The sequence below is a fragment of the Strongylocentrotus purpuratus genome, unplaced genomic scaffold (assembly GCF_000002235.5).
Source record: "Strongylocentrotus purpuratus isolate Spur 01 unplaced genomic scaffold, Spur_5.0 spur5_scaffold_4, whole genome shotgun sequence".
Taxonomy (NCBI): domain Eukaryota; kingdom Metazoa; phylum Echinodermata; class Echinoidea; order Camarodonta; family Strongylocentrotidae; genus Strongylocentrotus; species Strongylocentrotus purpuratus.
Window position 1 is genome coordinate 23032868 of NW_022145610.1, and position 21852 is coordinate 23054719.

At 37.3% G+C, this 21852-nt stretch overlaps 1 protein-coding gene across 1 annotated transcript; it reads left to right on the forward strand.

Annotated features, from left to right (window-relative positions):
* Positions 1-220: 220 nt before the first annotated feature.
* Positions 221-21739, forward strand: LOC574844 (band 7 protein AGAP004871). The gene is made up of 6 exons (XM_775239.5): positions 221-1259; positions 14736-14833; positions 16428-16583; positions 19459-19718; positions 20352-20430; positions 21072-21739. The coding sequence occupies exons 1-6, from the start codon at positions 1088-1090 to the stop codon at positions 21303-21305; spliced, it is 999 nt and encodes a 332-aa protein (XP_780332.4). The 5' UTR covers positions 221-1087; the 3' UTR covers positions 21306-21739.
* Positions 21740-21852: the final 113 nt, after the last annotated feature.

Genomic DNA, 21852 nt, shown 5'->3' on the forward strand with positions numbered 1-21852 from the left:
ATCTTTGTGTTTTCCTGATGTTTCTTAATGTTTCTTTCAAATGTATTCCAGAGCCAAGCTCCAAATAGCTTTGACTAAATAGAGTTATTTTGTCAATTGGTGAGACAAGTTATTGCCTGTTGTTTTACTCTTTTTTTTTTATTAGTGCTCATGAGACATCTTATGGTGTCTTTGAAATGTCTTTAAGGATCCACCCTGAGGAAAAAAACATTGATCCAACTGCTCTCTTACGTCCTAGAGGTGTATTTCGAATGTCTCCAAGACCCAAACTAAGTGTAGCTTGATTAGATTGAGTTTTTTTCTTTCTTAATTGATCCAAGAACCAAAGTCCGAACGGCGTCAAACGGCCAGGGAGTGATCAATGATTTCTCTTCTCCGGAGACACCATTTTGCTTGCGTCCTTGGAAGGCAGCGTTTAATACACTGCTCTTGGCAGCATGTATCGATAGCAAATCTTAGCCTTGAAGTAAAGCTTACGTCTGGCAATTTGCATACTTTACAGTGCTCACAGGAATATATTACTGCGTCTTTTAGCCCTGGCAAATTTGAGGTTTTGATGCTTGCTTCGGAACAAGCTTTTGAGAGGGACAAAGGAGCATACCCGCATCGTCTTTCAGCTTAATGTGATTTGCCTGGAAATCGTGCATCTGTAATTGCCGATGCTCTCCAGGCTGAATAAGAATAGACAACTGAGATAAATGATGAGAGCCTGTTTGGAGATGGATAAATGAGTGCGAGGATATTGAAAATTGGAAGGATCATCAGCAATATCTGTACTGAAATTTGACTCTGTTTCGTTGGTTGGCGCAGTGTCTTTTAGACATACATGTAGCATCTATACACTGCAACGCTGGTTCTTGACACAGCACCCTTCAGACAAAACAAAACCAGAGAAGACGACATAGATAAATAAAGAGAGCATGTTTAAAGATGGATAAATAGTGCTCTGATATTGAAAAGTGGATGCAACATCGGTGATATCTACATGGGAATCTGACTCGGTTTCATGGAAGCAGCGGACTTTGCACATACATGTAGCTTCTGACCACTGAACTGCTATACGATACGAAACTCTTCGGACGGAGCGATGTTTCGGCCAAACGGACGCAGCGGAGGAGGGGCGGTCAAGGTGGTGACCGATGGGCGGTTGCCCATGGTTACCCTTGCTCCTCTCAACATCGAGGACGACGATGAAGAGGAGGAAGAAGAAACATTTGTAGAGTCAGAAAAGCTGAAGGATACAGCACCCTTTATCAAAGGTAAAACTAAAGAAATAAAATAGTTGAAGTTAATTCTCTCATTATAAAATAATACATTTTGATGATATTAAATGTTTCTTATATAGCGCCTTACCAGTTGACAACATAACCCAATCACTAGATTCAATTACTATTCTGCACATTACAGTGCAAATTTTGTCTGTTATGGGCAAGAAGGGCATTGAAAATAAGTACTTTACCAGAGTTAATGCCCTTCTAGCTCCCAAAAGAAAAGAAAAAAAAATATTTAGAAAATTATGATTTTTATTCAGTTCAAAGGATTTTTGTTTAAATACTTAAAAACTACAATTTAATGTTTGAGATTAGATTTCTTGTAGGGCTTAATTATTACTTTCATCATCAAATTTACTTACCATCCTTACCATCCTCGACATATGTCAACGTGTAATATGCCTGCCTATTCTTTGATTATGTTTTTTATGCAAATATGTTTTACATGTTGGGCCTCTGTGCATATATACTTGCATCATACTGGCATCTTCTTTGTCAATGCGATATTTAATTAGATGTCATTTGATAATGAGGTAGTGAACAAAGGACCATTTATGTATTGAGAACATTTGAATAGATACCTCCTTGAATAGTGTTGGGATCGTGAGGAAGTAGAAGAGAGTGTGAACACTTATTTCAGGTGTTCCTGTGTACTGTGAATGCATTTAAAGTAAGAGGGTGCATTCATACCCGTATGTATAACGTATCAATATAAGACCTCGTTCAGACGTACAATATAAACAGCCCTAAAAATACTGCTTTTGCCAAATTCAACATGAAAATAAATGTTGGATTTTTGTTGTTGTTGGGGGGGGGGGGGAGGGGAGGGTAATACAATGATGGCCTCTTTATCTGTGCCATAGATTATAGTAGTATGAGCACTTTACACTCATTTCATTTTTATTTTGTTGTGCTAAAATGTTATTTGAAGCAGTATATCACTTTATTCCGCAAAAAAAAAAGAAAAAAATTGAATTAAAAAAAAAAAGAGTCACATGGATGCCAAGAAAAGAAAAAGATTCAACTTAATAACTGTAACCTGAAGGTCTTCTTTTCCAATTCATGTGACTTTACAGAAATGGTAACAACAAAATGGTGAGAAACAACAAGTTTTCTTAATAGGACTTAATCTATCGATATACTTTCTTACTATGTGGACAAAAGGACAGCAATGAATATTACTGGTGAGCTGAATATTTAATTCTGAGAGGTTTATTTATTAGACTACTGGTTGGTAAAGTGTAATATTGGTAAGTACATTGTGTTATATGTAAGCTGCATCTTCTACTTAAAGATTGTTACCTTTTTTTTAATGAATTGCTATAATTGAATGTTTGTGTGTGGGTGTATGTGTATATGTGGGAGGTGGGGGGGGGGGGGGTACCGGTCTTCTAATATCTATCTCATTATCTATGCCTATTATCTTGTTATCTATCTATCCCTGGCAATGTTTATCAATTATGCAGAATTTATCGCATTTAAATATAGATGAGCGCCATCTTGAAAAGCGACCCAAGGTTAATGAAGTATTAGAGATGAGATCACCAGATGCCAATATAAGAGGCTCATTCACATTCAACAACAAAAACTTCCAGATGCTGAAACTTCTATGTACGTGTTCTAATCTACAGAATACTATCTTTTGAACAATGAAAACCTTCCTTTTCAGTGAAAATGTAAATCTGATTACATCCAAAGACCAAACGCTTTTGGTAAATTTAGATTTCTTACTGTGTATAAATCTGAGAAAGGTTTTGTTTTAGAAAGTTGTTAGACCTTAATGTTGACATATTAATATCAAATATAAGTTGCATAGTAAGTCACGCTTGGAAATTGTGTTTCAAGGAGTGTTTCATGATGAAAACAAATTCTGAAGGTGTTTTTGATGATTTGAAAATGACATTTAATAAGATTAGAAAGGGAAAAGATTATGCTCATGTTCTTAAATCTAAGAATTTTTATTATTTTACGTCTAATTTTGGTCTTGAGAGTTTGTTTCTAGAAGGTGACCATCTGCTGAAGGTATTTCCAGAAGATTTTATCCTCTTTCTCTCTCTCTCTCTCTCTCTCTCTCTCTCTCACTCTTAAATGCTCTCTGTCTCCATCTCATTCTCTGCTTCTCTCAAGATTACTCGAGCCGTGCTCCTGAAATAATGATGAAACAATCTGGGGCGGGCGGTCTTTAGGGTTCTTCAAATTTTTATATCCCCCAAGTACATACATGCAATGGACAATTGTTGTAACGGGCAAGTTTTATTGGCCATTAAGGTCTTTGCGCTTGATTAGTCACTACTAAGAGCCAACACTTTGTGGAAGTTTACTGGAATAGTGATTTATTTTGTCCACCATCTCTGGGCAAAATATACCGCCTAGGGATTATCCAAATAAAACATATAATCATGGAAAAATGGGCTTTGTGTATATTCGGATCAAGATTTACGACAGTGTTTGAGACATTATCTGGATTTTAATCATTGTTCGCAAAAAGAAGATCTGTCGAGAGATGATGTAAATTTGTAGTTGTCTCCATAAATGATTTGAGGTGTTGACTGCTACATGTAGATAACCTTCTCGTCTCACCCAGAACCTGAAGAAGAAAAGGATCATTATCTTGATATTATTGCCGCTCATGTGGCTGTTAATATTGCGTCGCTTGATTAACGCTTTGGAATGAAATGTTTTCTCCTTGGCTGGCTATGAGGTTGTATGAGGCACGCAAGTGTCTGGATCACCTCATAAGAAACATGTTACCAGAACAGCTTTGGTGATTGAGTTGCACGTAGGTTACCTGTGCTACGTGATGATTAGAAAGTGGTGCTTGCGATGTCTTCGGGTGACGCCATGGAACATACTCTGAGGAAAGATTTGAGGAACATTTCTGATATACTTGGAATATCCACACCTTTTTTCGATATGTTTTGGTGACTGGAATTCACTTATTTACTTTCATTTTGGGAAAAATTTGTTGGAATATTTCAAAGTGGTGCAGTGGATTAATGAAGATTGATGCTTATAAGTAGATTTAGGACATTGCAAGGGCGATCTACATCATAACAGGGAAATGTCATATCATTTTGTCAATTCACAAGTTTGAGCAAGTGATCTAATTTCAACATGCATATTTAGTTTCACATAGCAAGTGAACTAACTACTCTACAGTTCCTTGAAAGATGAATATTGCATTGTAAAGGGGTACGGTTTTCTGGATTTTATAGCTCCCTTCTAAGCGACACCATCTAAATTTCAAAAGATGAAAGCCAAGAAAACTAGTTCTTCATCTGGCATTTTTTCTCAGGTTTAGTCAACATCGTAATTGTTCTTCCCACAAAGGGAGAAGCTCATTAAAATCGATTTGTAATTTTTCAAATATTGTTCACAACTTGATAAAAAGAGTGAAAATATGGAACACGAAATAGAATCAGTGGGGGCAAGAATCAGAGCACCGCCTTTACGACGAAAGCAAACTGGTTATTTTGTGGAGAAAAATATAAAAGGTAAGTTTCCCATCTTCATTCATCTTCTCAGAAAAAACTGTTCAGCTGATCCAAGCATTTTTTCAATTTTGAGGCCAAAGTAATTATAAATATTGTTTCAATGTTTAGAGCTCCAGATTAATTGCTCTCAAGGCCAAGAGCCAATTTAATCTTAAGCCACACTTAACTACAGCAGACATTTAGCTACTGAACGACGTCACTCCCCAAACTCTGTACAATGAATGGTGATGGTTATTTTACCTGACTGCTAAGAAAGCACAAATGCTTGCCAGACGGCCGACGGCTTCATAGATTAATGCCTTACCAAAGGGCACTGGCGCATCACCTTGGTTTCGAACCCGGGTCACCAGATTACGAGACCACTGCTCTACCGACTGAGCTATCGCGCCTCCCTTTTGTAGTAATGACCAAACATCTATGCGTACATAGTTTTAATTTGTTTTGGTATTTTTCATAAACATTCTGCATAGTGACAGAAGGGCATTACATCATTAATATACCGGTATGCAGACATAATGTCCTTCTGGTTCTTAATCAGCAGACAATATTTACATTGTTATGTTAGATACTGCTTTATGATGTATTATCTGCTGAGAGAGGGCATTGAATCATCAGGGTTAATGTCCGTCTGGCCCCCAAGGTCAAATGATACTAAAAACCAAACATCAATGGAGATAATTTGAGCTCAGTAACAATAAAGATTTCATAACCCTCTACTCTTTATGTACTAAGCTTATTATGACCAGCATATCTCAAAATCCAAAGTCTTTCCTAGGTGCGTTTGGCTGTAATCCAAGATGGCATCAATACCAGTTCAGACTAGACAAAATTATATGAAAATTGTATAATATATTTCTTAAATTCAGTTTATTTCAAATCTCTTTAAAACATAGTACAGTCAAACCCGCTTTAGTGACCACCTGTCTAGAAAGACCACATTTTTTGTTTCCCTTAAAAATAATTTCTCTGAAAAATAGTTTCTCATTGAAACATATACTAAAGGAACCTGTACATAAAGACCACCTGCCTACAAAGACCATTTTTCTAGACAGGTTTCACTGTAATAAAAATGACAATGAACAAATTAAGCAATGAAGATTCGTCATGCAGCCAAAGGGACATATAAAGACTAGATACCAGCATCATATAAAGACACTAGTTTTGGAGAGGTCAGGTGACATAACGGCTGGCCAATCATATCCGTGCATGCTCACGATAAGGCCTAAAATAAAAACTTGTTGCATTGCCCTTTGGGTGCCAAAACATGGGTCGGTCGGTCGGAAAAGTTTTTTTTTTTTTTAACTTTTTTTTTTGTCGCCCACTTTGGGCCGATATTTTTCAGATTTGAATGTTTTTTTGTCCCGCCCTCTTTTGGCTGATATTTCTCAGTTTTTAATATTTTAATACATGTGTTTCAACATCATCATTCCATTGATATCTTTTTCACCTCATAATCATCCATGGTTTGCACGAGTGAGAATTTTGTAATAATTTGATTTTATGCATTTAACTCCCATTTAAACAAACAAAATACATGTTTTTGTATTCATTAATAAAAAAAAATCTTAAAAAAACGGTTAAATTTTTTTTTTTTTTTAAATGCCGACCGTAGATTTCCAGATTTGTGGGTCGGTCGCAAAGGGCAATGCAACAAGTTTTTATTTTAGGCCTAAGCCCTACTCAGTAATATTTTTTTGTGTGATACTTCATTTAGACTATCCAAGGACCTTGATTCTTCATTGAGTTTTTGTTTAAAACGATGCTCATGCATGCATAAGCTTTGTTTCCAACTTATATATGACGCTCAGACTAGAACAAAATTATTATTATCGTATAGCTATACATTGATTTTTGGAAGTTTGAATGTAGTAATTGGAAGGTGATTATATAAATGCAGCAAGATTATAAAAGTGGAGCAATATCGTAATCGTAATTGGAAATTATAACAGTGTGTGCCAATGAGTTAGTCAATAGTGTACTAAGGAGATTTTGATTGATTCTAAATGATTTGATGGATTTTGATGGACTTTGATGGATTTTGGTGACCGTTACTAAAAGCTCTTTGCTACTATTTGGCTCTGAAATAATGAGGGGAATGGAAGAACGACAGAGTTTGTTGAAACCAGACTGTCAAGTTTTGCCGAGATATGGCACAAACCCTAAAACGGGTACAAGGGACCACAGAGGTGAGACTAATTGAATACTGCCGGTTAATGTGTGTTGTTTATCACTGGATTTCTACGAGAGACAGTTTTAATAACCTCATATTCTGAATAAGTGACAATTTTATGTTTCATTGCCCCATACATATGTCTATTATCCTACTTTCAAATGTATAGTAAACAGTTTTATTACTTCAGACTCATTGGCCCAAATTCACAAAGGAGGTTTGTTGACAAACCTAGGTTTATGTTTACGAGTTTTGTCAAACCAAGGTTTGTGAAAACGTGTAAAAATGTGTCATATGATGCACATAAACCTAGGTTTGTCTACAAACCTCCTTTGCGAATTTGGGCCAATTTGAAAATGATATCAATCAAAAGATCTTTCTCAGATCATACTTAATCAGTCAAAACATGAAAAATAATGATTTTTAACATTCTTTCAAATTTTGAGCCCAAAATGACATTTTTAGTTTTAAAAAATGTGCGAGGCATCCACTGCTATGTTAGTATTTTTGCCAGAGTTTTAGCCTGAATGCCATGCATTACCTGAAAACCTGTCCAAAAAACATGTCTAGGCTGGTCATGAAAATAATGATACTATTAATAACATTACCACTACTGCTATAAATAATAATAAAATTGATAATGATGATGATAATAATGGTTACAACAACATTGATGATTACAACAATATCTTTTTCTTTATAATGCGTACAGCCTTTGGCTCTATACTATGTGCTTCTTATAGGAAATTGTTGCTCTAGTTTTTATCACTGATATCAGATTATGTCTGAGGAAAGGGTTATGAATAAAACTAAATCTTTTCCCAGCATCTAATCACAGAGTGATTGATATACATGTACCTGCATGGTTAGTCATTATACAGACAGGATTTCCTTCTCGTAATATCTTCCGCTTGAGTTACCCGGTCTTTGACAAGAAAGTTACGCCAATATTATGCACGTTTTCCCGAAGGATCTCAATTATGCAAGACAGCCGAGTAAAGTGAAGTCATTACCGAGGTGGACATGTCACATATTGAAAAGAAGGATGAGCCGGAGCTGTCTGGTAGTCACTGATGCGTGTTTCTGCTTAGCACCAGAGCTACTCAAAACTTGAACTTGTCAGCTCGCGATCGATTGTAGCATGTACACGTCGCGGGGGATGTCGATCCAAAGGTTAGGGTGCGGGCCAAGTACCTCTCGATTCTGGCAGGGTCGTTGTTACCACCCCTGGTGCGGAGGGAAAGCTTTGGAAGGACCTTAATTGAAATAACAACAGAGGTTCTGGGTGTAGCTTTATTGAACGTAACAAGTGATTATGGAAATACTGTAGGCTAGCTGGCAAAGACTGTGCGTGGTTTAGAGCACACTTGTGGCTGAAACAAGGGCAAGCCAAGATGTACGTTGCGTGTGCCTTGATCGACATCAATTTCAAAGTGCCTCAAGTATTTTGACTATTGTTCACCTACTATCATCAGGCCTGCTGAGGAAAATCTTCTTTGACAAGTGTTGTAGATGTTCTTGGCTTTCAACAAAAGTGTGAACACCCATCAACTGAATTGTTTGCTTATTATTCCTCCATCTACTTTTTATGTACAGAACTTGCTAGCCCAGTTGCGGTATTGTTAAAACATTGTGAATTGTGTGAACAGATTGTTTGAACTGTAAGATACATTTTGATTTTGACACATCACATGGACTTCAGCTTTAGATACCATTGGAAGAACATTCAACAGGTTAACAGCTTATCCACTCTTTATTGCGAGAGTTTCTGAGAGTACATCTATATTAATTCAAATCAACCCTCTTCACAAATAGCAACCTTTATAACTGTTTATAAGTTTAAAAATGAATAGGACTTTCTTGTTTGGAGCAATTTCTGTTTGAATTCTCATTTTGATGAGCTACGCTGCAAAAGGAGATCATGTCCAACTATAACATGGTGTCTGATATGGGCATTGTGGATAGCACTGATACCAAGAGGCGTAGGAAGGGTCCCAGTGCACCCACCCGCAAGTACTATGCAGGTAAACTCTCTGGTAGAGGGGTGTGTTTATTACCCCTGTTTTTAGGAGGATGCATTTCAAATCGGAACCGCTTAGAGAATCGATTACTTTTGTTGTATTTGATGTAGAAAATGGATCTGTATGTTCTTATGCTGTCTTCAGATGATGTAAATATATTGAAAGTATTATACATTTTTAGGACATTCAAGAAGGGTTCAAATGCACCTTCCATTGAGTAATGTGCAGGTAAAGAACTTTCAAATTTGGAATCGCTAAGAGAAGTAATTTTTTTTCTTTTGTTTAAATATCTATGTTTACATGCTGTCTTCTAATGATGTGGACATGTCGAAAGCATTTCATATTTGAAAGTCATGAAATGGAGCTTTGAATTGAGAAACAGCAACTAGTGTCTTTTTACTAAATACAATGAGATCAGATTTGCTCTTGTAATATTGTTGTTTTTTTAGCAGTTATGAGAGTAGTGTCTGTTTTGCTCTCCTTTTCAATAAAAACAAGTTCTTTCTCTTAAAAGGGGAGAAAGAGGGATTACCATACTTATGGGCAGCATATGGCATCAGTGTTTCGTGTAATACTATGAGTTACATCGTCCCAAGCTCTGAATTTATTTTCTAGGAGTTGATATGAAGCAATTGATCCGTGTCCTTTAAATCTTCTGTATCAATATAAGGTTCATAGATCTATATTAGATCCAAGGTTCTCAAAGAGGTTGTTCTGAAAATTGAAATTATCCTTTATATCCTTTGTATCTATCTAAGGCTCTTAGATCCAAGGTTGTCAGAGACATGTAGAGATGTATCACTCTACTTGCTATTGATATGCTACCGGAGGGGTGGTCAGAAGCAAGGCAACATTTTTAGGTTGATTGATTGATTCTTGTAATCAATGATGTGAAAGTCTGCTTTTCTTCTTTAGCTTCTTTTGAGATACAATGCAAAATTTAACCTTCTTGACAGCAAATATAACAAAATGACAACGCCTACATGAAGATTTTGTATTATTTTGTTTTAATGTTAAACATTGACCTCCTGTCTTTTCAATATACTATTGATGTATGATATAGATTTATTCACTTTCAAATTACTAATAAAAAATGTAAAGCCTGACGCACAATGTAATGGACAATCTTTTTGTGATCCAATTTTTGAAGAAATAACCTAAACGAGGATCATCTTCATGATGAAGGGTCTAAATAGTGATGAGAATACTAACAGGAAAATTAGCATATTTAATGCTTCTCGTCATAGTAAAAGCCAAATCGTAGACAATTGCACCACTGGTATGACGTCACTGCGTTATGGAAGCACGAAATCCATTGACATTTTGATTTTATCAATCATACGACTATTCAAATCATTAACCATTAAGATTGAATGTTCATATCAAATGCTATTGCAGATCTTCCAAAATGGGATCTGATAGTGATATTGTATAGTGTGCGGTGGGTTAAAGTTCTCACGATTGCTTCTAATTATAAAGTGCAAGATGTAGCCACTGCTTTGTGTGGCAGGCTGTAATGCAAGCTTTGGTTGTCCATGATGTGGATCATGATAGAAACTTGTTTTCATATCTGAACAGGGGGGTGTTTCACAAAGACTAAGATCAACTTTAAGTTGGACTCAAATATGGCAGGCTGTTTATGCCACTGTTTGCTCTCACCAGATTGGCATTTGTCTCTCAAGGGACGTACAAATCATGGTCACAAATCTACAGAATTAATATTTTTTGATAATTCATTATTGAAGGGAAAAATATTATCTAAAGATCATAATGGTGAGAGCAAACAGTAGCATGAACATCCTGCCGTAGTTAAGTCCAACTTAAAGTCAATCTTACTCTTCGTGAAACACTTCCCTGATCATTTATGTATGCGTAGCCACTACTGCTGAGCGCATCATCGGAGTTATCGAGACTGTAACTAACTACTGTTGCTATGGTTACAATGGATGTTAAACCTTGATATTAACTTTTCAAGTAGGCATGAATGTGATTAGAATGAAAATGTTGACATGACTGGAATGTCTGGCGTTTTAATCTGAAATATGTATACTGTACCCCAGTGGTATCACTTCATATTCAAGAGGGAGGGGGTGCATGATCATTTGCAGAGTAAAAAATGACCCCCTTTTTGCAGACTTACAAGAACATTTCCCACAAAATATGACCCTAGCTTTTGCGAAAAAACAAGACAAATAGCATTTAAATAGAACCCCTATTTGTATAGCTTATCGGGTACAAATTCACAAAAAGCCTTGCTTCATACAAGGTTCCTCTTTTAAATACAGTACCCTTTTTGTGAAATGTCTTGCTCTTTTAAACAAAAAATACCCTTGTTTTTCCAAATCCTTTCATTTTCGGGAGAGAAAAATTACCCCCTTTCCCCCAGAATTTCTAACTACTGTCGAACATTTGATTACTTTTGATTTTGAAAGTGCATTTATTGTATTAACTTCAATTAAACTCAGCCATGTAGCAGGAAAAGGTTTAAAATACCGAAGGCAGGGATGGAAAGAAATACCTCATGTGAGCAGTTAGGATTAATGCCATACAAAATTATAAGTTCTGCAAGAAGTAATGAGATGGGAGCATTAATGGCTCAGTTGAGCCGCCAGGCTTAATCAGCGCCAAGCTGAGTTTAAGTTCATTAGCGGTTTGCTTGGAATCCTCTCCACATTCTTTGTTAGCTTAAGAATGCATGCCTTTGAGAAACTCCTTTAACGTAGCATGGTTGGAGAGAGATATATATATATATATATATATATATATATATATAACGGCTTACTGCTGGAATTCCATTTCTGGCGACAAGGAATTCAGACCATGCTGGTTATGAGGTATAAAGAAAAAAAGAAAGTAAATATTGATATCGATGTAACATTCCATTTGCATCATTCATATTAGGTTTATTGGGGAGAGTAGGCATTATGTTTCTGCAGCGCAAGATCTAATTATCGCATGCCTGTAATGAGCCTTGTGAATGCCATTGTCAAGGACCTCTCTTATAATACAAGGAAGTATTATAGAGAAGGAAAAAAAATCAAAATTCTTTACTTCAGTGAGCGATAAGAAAATAATGACTCATTGCTATGAAAATACTCTCTTTGCATATGACAACATTCAATTGGCTATATGAGGAGGGGGTGGGCGGGGGAATTATGCCTATATCCCTTTCTCTTTATAACTCTCTATAAAAATGGGCAAATGACATGCTTAGCAAGACCTGAGATGTGAATTAAAAGGGAACTACACCTGGGTGAATAGAAGAGTTTGAGAAAAAAATGTAATGCTACCATTTATGCAAGGTTTATGAGAGATATCATCTGTTTGGATTCGTAAGGGCATCAACACTTCTTAACATATATGACTCAATACCCTGTGACTCCAATCGGGCTATATCTGCCACTCCCAGATTCCATGACAACCTCATCTATTCCAGTATGCACACTAGTAGTATTTGTACTGCTCTATGCTGGTACAGGCTCTATCATCTGTTAAGAGCCAGAATGGTGTTAATGTTGTACTGTAAATGATTTGAGTTAATGCCCTTCTGGCTCTGAACAGACAACATATTCAAGCCAGTGACACGATCGAGAAAAAAAACAAATATTTATCCTCCCCTTCTTTTTAATGATATTACCTCAGTGATTGCATCCCAAAGTGTGGAAGATCCATGCTTATACAATCATTTTCATGCAAATGTGCATTCATGTATCCATCTACACATACAGGTGTATGTATGGATGATACACCAAAGAGATATGAGGGGCATGAAGGAGTAACTAACTACCCCCTCCCCATCCCGTTTCCATGACGACCCCTCCAATCCGACGACAACCGGTATAGGCGATGATGAGTAAGGGATGCTTGTACCATGCCTTGTAGCAGCATATCCCCTAGCTGATGACACAAGACACTGGGAAGTGCACTGACACTGTAATAGAAGCCCTATCCCAGATACATGAACCGTACCTATCCATTATATCGATCAAAATCAACATGGGCTTGTACTATTTCTCCCATTTTGTTAAATTGATATGAATTATATGCATTCAAAATATAGGAAGTGCAGGTCAGTGTTATTCCTTACTTGTAAAATGATGTAGAGAGATGTGTAGAAAGACCTACAGCATATTCGTTACCTTAAAGATATTTCTTTTGCAGTGGTGTGTGATGACATGTTTGAATTTTGATAATGCATTGATTGGTGTTTTCTTGGAAATCATGATAATTTTTCAGAGGATAATTGTTTTTTGATCTTCTAATTTCCAATGATAAATCTCCCATCTTCTAAATCCTGTAAATGTTTTGTATCTCCCTTGGCATCACATTCTAACTATTTTCTCCCTTTCTCTTTCCTATTTATCCCTCACTTTCTTCACCTATCTGTGATTATCTCGATACTAATCTATTTGTATCACTTCTAATCCCCCTCTCTCTTTTACTCATTTTCCTTATGTCTCTTTCTCTACCTTTCTGTCTGTCCGTCCGTCTTCTTTTGTCTTTCTGTGCTTTTACCATCTCCATCCTGCCCTTTCCCCTCTTTTTTCCTTTCTCCTAACCTCTCTCTCTGAATCCTGTATCCCTCTTTCATCATCATTATCCCATACTGTTAACTCAGTACCCATCCATTATTCAAATGATGCTCATAATGATCGACCCACTGACTCATCCTTGAGATAGAGAGTATCTTTGACCCACCGGTCATCATCCCCACTAGTCTCCATGATCATCATCACCCCCCCCCCCTTACAAGTCATCATCCTCGGCCTTCATGATCTGTCGTCTCCCCGAAAAGTGCTCCCCATGGGCCTAATTAATTCCACCCACTACACTCTTTAAAGTGGCATGTTCCCCGTATTCCAGAGGGCGTTCAAAATACGTACCCGCTGGCGGACGGTGCTAGCTGCCTATTGACACCAACAGAATACGGCTCTTACGCAGATGGCATGTTCCGAATGCCCGCACAATGCCGATTATCGCATACATGTGCCAAAGTAATACCAATCGCAGTTCGGTTCTAAGATTTGGCTGCTGTTTCCGCCCACTTTCGTGACGTCAGGATCGGCTGCAATCAGCTGGTTTGACGAAGGCAGGCCAGGCCGTGCGTACTTTGATTGACAGCTGTATGCAAATTAGAAGTCGATCTTCGGAACCAAGATGGCGATGACTAGAGCAGCGATAACTACAATGGCGGGAACGTGCCCCTTTAATGATAATGAAATTAATTTTGTATGCCATGATGAAAGAATGTAACTCATACCCATTACGGTAAATGGTTGTAATTCGTAGTAGAGCTTGACTAATTATCTAGGCTTATATACTAATGACAGAAAGAGACTGACTTTTATTGAACATTGTTTTAACATTTCTTATGCATGTTTTACTTTTTAATTAATAACTAAAGGATTGCTCTTACAAAAAAAATTCTGATCCAGCAACTTGAACATTTCCACTTCTGTTTTCTATTCTAAAGAGGAACATCATTCAACGAAAGCTCAAGATGTTTTTTTGTTGGTATAGATCTTTAAAATAATAGGGGGGGGGGAACCTACCCTAAACCAATAAAATGTGTCACGTCAGTAAAGTCTGTTCCATTTTCACAGATGTTTCAACAATTTATCTAAAATAGCATTATTCATTATAGAATAATATTGACATGTATGCTTTATGGTACATGAAAAAGATACATACATCCAGCACAAATGATTGCAATTATTATCCTAATTATCACTATATTTTAATTTTTTTAAATTTTGATCTCTTTTTGTGTCATTAACAGGAGATGATTCATTGGGATGCTGTGTGTACTTCTTGATGATCTGCTCATATCTCGTTGTTGCTATCACATTTCCATTTTCATTGTTTTTCTGCCTCAAAGTGAGTATAAACGCATTGCTGGGGGGTGTTTCACAAAGATCCTAAGGTGAACTTATCTCTAAGATGGACTTTGAAAATATTTTGTAAAACTTATTTTAAAAGGCATAAAATGTTGACTCAAATCATTCATATTTTCTTTTATCAAGGAGATCTCATGTTCTTGATGTGGAATTTATGAAAAGTGGGAATATATTTTATATTTTATTTTAAGGCTACAAATGGCTCTCCATAATGTTTAAGTCCAACTTAGAGTTAAGTTTGACTTAGGATCTTTGTGAAGCAACCCCCATGTCATTCACAATCTGGCTTACTTCGGGAGGTCGCGTTTTATTCATTAAGTATTTGGGATAATGTTTGTGAAGAAAAAAACAACTCTCGTCTACAAATGGTCTTGTTCATTTTACAAAACGTCGCATCCGTAACGTGCATCTTCACATGATTTTCTGCTATTGTGCCACCCCAGACCTGATGATTTGAAGTAAGCCAATGATCAGAGTAATTGTACACCTAAGCTATGATACCTCGACACATTACGATTAAACATTACGGTATTAAAATACCCAATTTAAGTAGGCTTATGCTATGGTCACAAAGGTTTGTACGAACGATAATTTCGAACGAATCTTCCTGTTTTTCCATTGTCAGAAAATTATTTGTACGGCGTTCGTAGCAGTTCGTAATGGCATTTGTGACTGGCTGAATATAAAGTACCTGTGGTTGGGCATTTTTAAAAAGTGCTCTATAAAAATATTTGTTAAGTTTTTGATTATCTTGATATTGAAAGATGTGGTCTATTTTATTTGAGAGTAGAAGTTCTTGAAAAGGCGTGATGACTATATCAATGGCCATGTGGGATGACCCAATTTTTATATTTATATGAGAAAATATATGGACATCAAATTTTAATGCAGTAGCTATTGTAGATTAAAAATACATGATCATTCAATTCTTGGAGATGTATTTCTATCCCGTGGCATCTATTCATTTTCATATAACGTCCGATGGAAAGGCAACCCTGGGTATTCTCAGATGCTGTTGATCAGTTGGTGTGCATTTACGTTCATGCATGGCTGAGCATGCATGAATGATTTAAATATTTCATGGAATTTGCCACCTTCTCTCCAATATTTGGGGCAAAACAACATCAAAACTGTATACAATATATATGATGGCGATAGCTGTAATGGCCCACATAGTCATATATTTCTTTTCATTAAAATGAAAGGCTTATACCTCATATTGCAAATTCCTGTTTTTATTTTCTTTCTTTCTCTCTGTCTCTATCTCTCTCTTTCTCTTTCTTTGTTGAAGAAGTATGCATAAAATTGGTAAATGGGTCTATACACCTAACATGCATATTAACAGTATGTCTATTGATGGAGTTCTATACTTTGATTGTTGCTATGTCTGGCAAGCCTCCGGTAGCTTTAGAATTTTCAAACAAAGTATGGACAATATCACTAAACAGGTCTATTATAAATCTAAATACATGTTCTTAAAATTTTAGTACATGAAGGCTATCAAATTTAAATGCAGTTGCTGCTACATGCTTGTCATATTTGAACTCTCATCTTTAACCTTTGACCTCATGCAGGTCGTCCAAGAATATGAGAGAGCAGTCATCTTCAGGATGGGTCGGCTGTTACCGGGTGGGGCCAAAGGGCCAGGTATTTTCTTCATTCTTCCATGCATCGATAACTATGTCAAAGTGGACCTAAGGACAGTTTCGTTTGATGTACCCCCTCAAGAGGTAAGATAAGAACAGGTTTGATCGATCAGACCCTCCGTGCATGGTTCAAGCTGTCATTTATTTCAATTACTATACCTGCATTTAAAAGGTTGGTTGTACAGTGAATGTCAATGACTTCTGTGCAACTTGATATATGAACAGTTTCTGATAAACCTTTAAGAGGATTTTGAACTTAGTTTCATTGAAAGTTATTTGTTTGAACTACTTGCATTTTAGACAACCTTTAACATGTATACTAGCTGTTCATGAAGAGAAAATGAAAAGTTTCAGCCAAAATTATAGTTAAATATTGACAGTTCTGGAAAGGATTTTGCAACCACTGGAGAGAAGAGAATGAGAAAAATGTATTTGAAATAATCTTACCATGAATATGAACTCGGCGGCTTCAAGGTATAGAGATAATTGATGCATGTTTTTTATTTGCTGCCTGAAATTTTGTCCTGAAAGATATTTGAGTTGATGTTTCAATTTTTTTTGAAAAGTACAAGTGAAAGTCATGAAAACAAGTGCTTTCTTGAAATTATGACTGTATGGAATAAAATGTGTATTAATTAAGAATCTAAGGCTGTATAAAGTTGCACATACAATCGACCCCAAGGAACTTAATACACCCTTGTACAAATGCGTAGAGGGGAGCTAGGCTGACGTACGTTCAGCTAGTCAGGCATGTTACACGCAAGGCTTTCTAGTTGACTAGCTCCGTAATTCACTTTAATAACATGCCTCCTTGCAAGTAAGCAAAACATGTAACCAGGCGTATGCTTGAGTTGATGTAGGATGTGGAAAATAGGGTGCGTTTACATGTGAACATTTCAAGCATAACAAACACCCAGATATATGATAAACACTGCAGATATCATAAATAACGTGACTTAATTAAGACAATTGCAAAATGTGATTCATTGATCTACTGGAGAATTTAGGAGGGGCCCATGTGTTCCTGTATTTTTTTCAAACCTCTTCCTAATTTTAGACTATATCACATTAAATATGTGATAACCATTCATTTTCTGTCTCTCTCTCTCTCTCCTTTCTTTTCAATTCTTCTTCTTTATTTTTGGCTGTCGTGGATTATTCAGTGATTCCCTCGACACACAAGATATATTTTCTACCATATGTGAGCAGGTCATGAAAGCCCTGAGTAGGAATGAAAGGATCAAACTAATAACAAGATGGGGAGCATGTCATGTATTAAGAGTTACCCTTATCTGAACCTAATTCAAATTCTATTTCAGGTCTGAAGAGAGTGGTCTTTTAATTTGGAGAAAGCCGAGCGTCGTTTGTGTAAATACTGTTAGATGCTGGTGCTATGGATGTAATTGTAGAGGCAAATTATTAGCTCAGATGGTAGAGCATCAGTGTATTAGAGACTTATGAACAAAAGAGAATGGACAGTAACTGTGTAGCCCCCCCCCCCCCCCAAAAAAAAAAAGAATGGGGGGGGGGTATAGGAAAATGGAAGAGAGGGGTCGGGTTGTGAGCTCTAGTTTCATTTTCCCCTCTCACTTTTTCTCTCTTCACTGAGCTTTCCCCTTACTCCCTTACTCCCTTTTTACAAAAGGGGGGGGGGGAGAGACACTGCCCCTATCTTGCTTCTAGTAAGTGACTATATCACTTTAATGCAGAAAATGTTTATAGAGACGGGGGGAGAGAAGTAGCAGGAGGCGTGGATGTTAAAAAGCATGAAAAGGTAGAAAGTGGAAAAGAGAGGGATAAGTATGGAGCTGAAGAAAGGAACTGAAGTAAACAAGGCCATCATTTTCTTTTACAAGCTTTTTATTAGCTAATTATAGGCATCCTTTTACAAGTATATGCCATCACACTGCACATAATGTACATTCATTCACATAATGGAGTCATATAGCTTGTATACTCCCCAGACACAAGGCTAGAATTTAAAATGCGAAATTCTTGACGAGCGATGATTCATGAAGGTTCCAGCTGCCTTTAGCCCACTTCAGTAGTTTATTAAGGAATATAAGGTCTTTAGTAAGTAGCTTCGTCATTGTATTAAAACATTAAATTTCCCCAATATTCTTTTCTCCCCCTTGCGCATTTCCATAGAATGTTCATGCTTATTAATCCGTCATTCTTTTACTTAACAATGACCTAGATGGTTCTTGAAAATTTCAGCTGTTTTGAGCCCAGCTTGGGTAGAAAATGCTCTTTGAAAACAAAGGCCTTGTTTTGCTCCTGAATTCAGTCCATCTCGTCAACCATTTGAATCGAGAGCTCCATATAGGAGATCATTTGTCAACTTCTTGTAAAAGTGACAAAACACTTCTTGCTCTCAGCAAACGCATCGATTACCTCAAGCATAGTCATTCATTGCACATGCTTTTTTTATAAGCAGCTGCACCATCGAACTTTTGCACTGAATAAACCATTTTTTGTTACTTCTTGCGTTGATTTTCTGTATAATATTGGCTATTCATCTGTCATACTGCAATGTTATTCAATGGTAAGGGATTGATTGAAAATGAAGACATTTGGGTAGACTATAATCAAACACATTTCTTGTCAAATGCAAAAGCAGGTGTTTGGTTGAATATTGTGAATGCAGCTACTTCTTAGGACTTTGACATCATTTATTAGCCAGAGAGTCTACAATAACTTCTCCTCCTCTTCATCTTTCTCCTCCTCTTCATCTTTCTCTTCCTGTTTTTCTTCTTTTTGTTTTTGTTGTTCTTACTATTTTTGTAAATTTCTAACTTCAGCTTGTACTGACACTATACTTCTTGTGATATTTCTTCTCTTGCTGCTACATTCAATTATATTACTGATATTACTCCTGTTGGTGTACACTAGACCTCAAAACTCTCCATATTAAATGAGAGATCACTAAATCTTTGTTTCTTGTTTAATTCAACTGTAGGTTTTGTCCAAAGACAGCGTCACAGTGGCCGTAGACGCCGTGGTGTACTACAGGGTCCACAACCCCACCATTTCAATTACAAACGTGGAGAATGCCCAGCGGAGCACGAGGCTGCTAGCGGCCACCACGCTTCGGAACGTTCTAGGGACGAAGACGTTGGGCGAGATGCTAACAGACAGGGAGAGCATCAGCAGTCAGATGCAGTCCGTGCTGGACGAGGCAACCGACCCCTGGGGGGTCAAAGTTGAAAGGGTAGAAATGTGAGTTCATAATAGATCGTTGATATATATGAGTTTGAGTTGTAATAAAACGTCAGTCTCCTGATGACGGATAGTCGACCTGTTCAAAACATGGAGCCACTCCTACTACCTGTCCTCTCCAACTGGCGCTCGCTATAGTTCTCCTTATACTATAAGCAAAGAAAGATAACAACAACAACTCAAGAAAGAGTCCTTTCCAGGTCTTCCTAATCCTCCTCCCTCACATTGTGTAACCGCAAACCTACTGTACTATGAAAAAGTATACCAAATATAAAAAGTACATTACCATAAAATAAAAGTCCAAATTATTTTGTTTTAACACCTTTTTTATGTATTGGAAATATTCTACAAATGTAGAACATAGCAGATAATTGAGGAGTGCTTTGCTAAGAAGGTGAACACAAGCTAAAATTGGATATGTGCAGTAGGCTATGTTAATAAAAGTGTTGAGGCAATCTTTGAATACATAACACTCTAAACATATTACCATGTAGGCTTCTAATTTCTAATCCCAGTATTATAGCACCTGTCATATTGTGAAATATTCATGTTTTATGAATTTGTTTCTTTTAATATTTTTAAACTTCTCATTCCCCCCCCCCCCCCAAAAAAAAAAAAAATCCCTCACTACAGTAAGGATGTAAGACTACCAGTCCAACTACAGAGAGCCATGGCAGCAGAAGCAGAGGCAGCGAGGGAAGCAAGGGCAAAGGTAAAGAAAAACACCCCTCTTGAATAAATGGACCCTTCCAGGTGTATGGATTATAAAAATGTTAGATGAATTCATTGCAAGGAATAGGGGTGTTGCCTAGAATCCACTAACTTGTATATACTAGCGCAAGGGAAGCAATGATAAAGTTAAACACCCCTCTGTTTGATGAATGGACCCTTCCATATTCGTGGAATCTTTGGACTATTAGAAGTGTTCATTGCTTGGAATGGGGGTGTTTCTGGGAATCCACCAAAGTTTATATTTTATGGCAAGGAAAGTAAGAGCATGAGGTCAAGCCAAACATCCCCCTATTGGGTCAGTGGATCTTCCAATCTTCCATGTGTATGGTATCTTGATAATAAATAATGTGCAGCAAATAAAATGTACAGAGATTAGATGCTGAAGAATAGAAATGTATAATAGACATGAGAGAATATATCTGATCTTATCCATACAACTACCCCCTAGGGCAACCATCCTCTAGGATGGTTGTCCTAGGGGGTAGTTATCCTAGGTGTCCTAGAACCATCTCTAAAAGTTTCCATTCCTTTGGAAATCATTACCATGGTTTCAGCTCCGTCGAGGCCATTTCAAGCCCACAGTGGCTTCATAACTCAATCATATGTCTTTTGCATCAACAGGTGATAGCTGCAGAAGGAGAACAAAACGCTTCCAGAGCACTCAAGGAGGCGGCAGATGTCCTTTCACAGTCACCAGCAGCCCTTCAGCTCCGATACCTTCAAACTCTCAACACCATCTCAGCTGAGAAGAACTCCACCATCATCTTCCCCTTACCCATCGACCTCCTCAATGGCTTCATGGACGGAAGACGGGCGGAGCCTCCTCCTGACATTGAAGTCAAGATGGTGGAGTGAAGGTTCAGAGGTCAGAGGTCGTGCCCTTTAATCATCTGTGACTTGGAACTTGGTCGTGCTATCCTGGTTTACATTGGTATACCCTCACCAAGCAACATGGAAGATGGACTTGAACCCTTTTGGTGATGACATCATAATGAGAGGTTTAACCCCGGATGCATCTAACCCGTTGCCTACAGGAGCCCGGAGTTGTATTCCAAAAATTACGTTATTTTTTATGCTAGGGAAAGTGATATTAGTTGTCATAGCAAACTGAAACTGCATGAAATAAACACTTACTGTTGTTATCTGCACTAGTTTGGCCAGGAGGGATTAGACCTCCCTGCAGGTTTACTGGCAGGTGGTTCAGCTCTCAATTAACATAAGAAAAAGGGGGACCATAGGGGGACCCATGGGTTCCGCTTAGGCATTGTTGGCTATAAAGAGGGCGCAAGTAGCTTCATATGTCTTTTGCATCAACAGGAAAGTGATATTAGTTGTCATAGCAAACTGAAACTGCATGAAATAAACACTTACTGTTGTTATCTGCACTAGTTTGGCCAGGAGG

What these genes read in the sequence shown, in the direction of transcription:
- LOC574844 (XM_775239.5), top strand. Translation starts at nt 1,088, where the DNA reads ATGTTTCGGCCAAACGGACGCAGCGGAGGAGGGGCGGTCAAGGTGGTG. An exon ending in TTGATGTACCCCCTCAAGAG is followed by an intron (nt 16,584 to 19,458) that starts GTAAGATAAGAA and finishes ATTCAACTGTAG; the next exon opens with GTTTTGTCCAAAGACAGCGT. An exon ending in AAAGTTGAAAGGGTAGAAAT is followed by an intron (nt 19,719 to 20,351) that starts GTGAGTTCATAA and finishes CCCTCACTACAG; the next exon opens with TAAGGATGTAAGACTACCAG.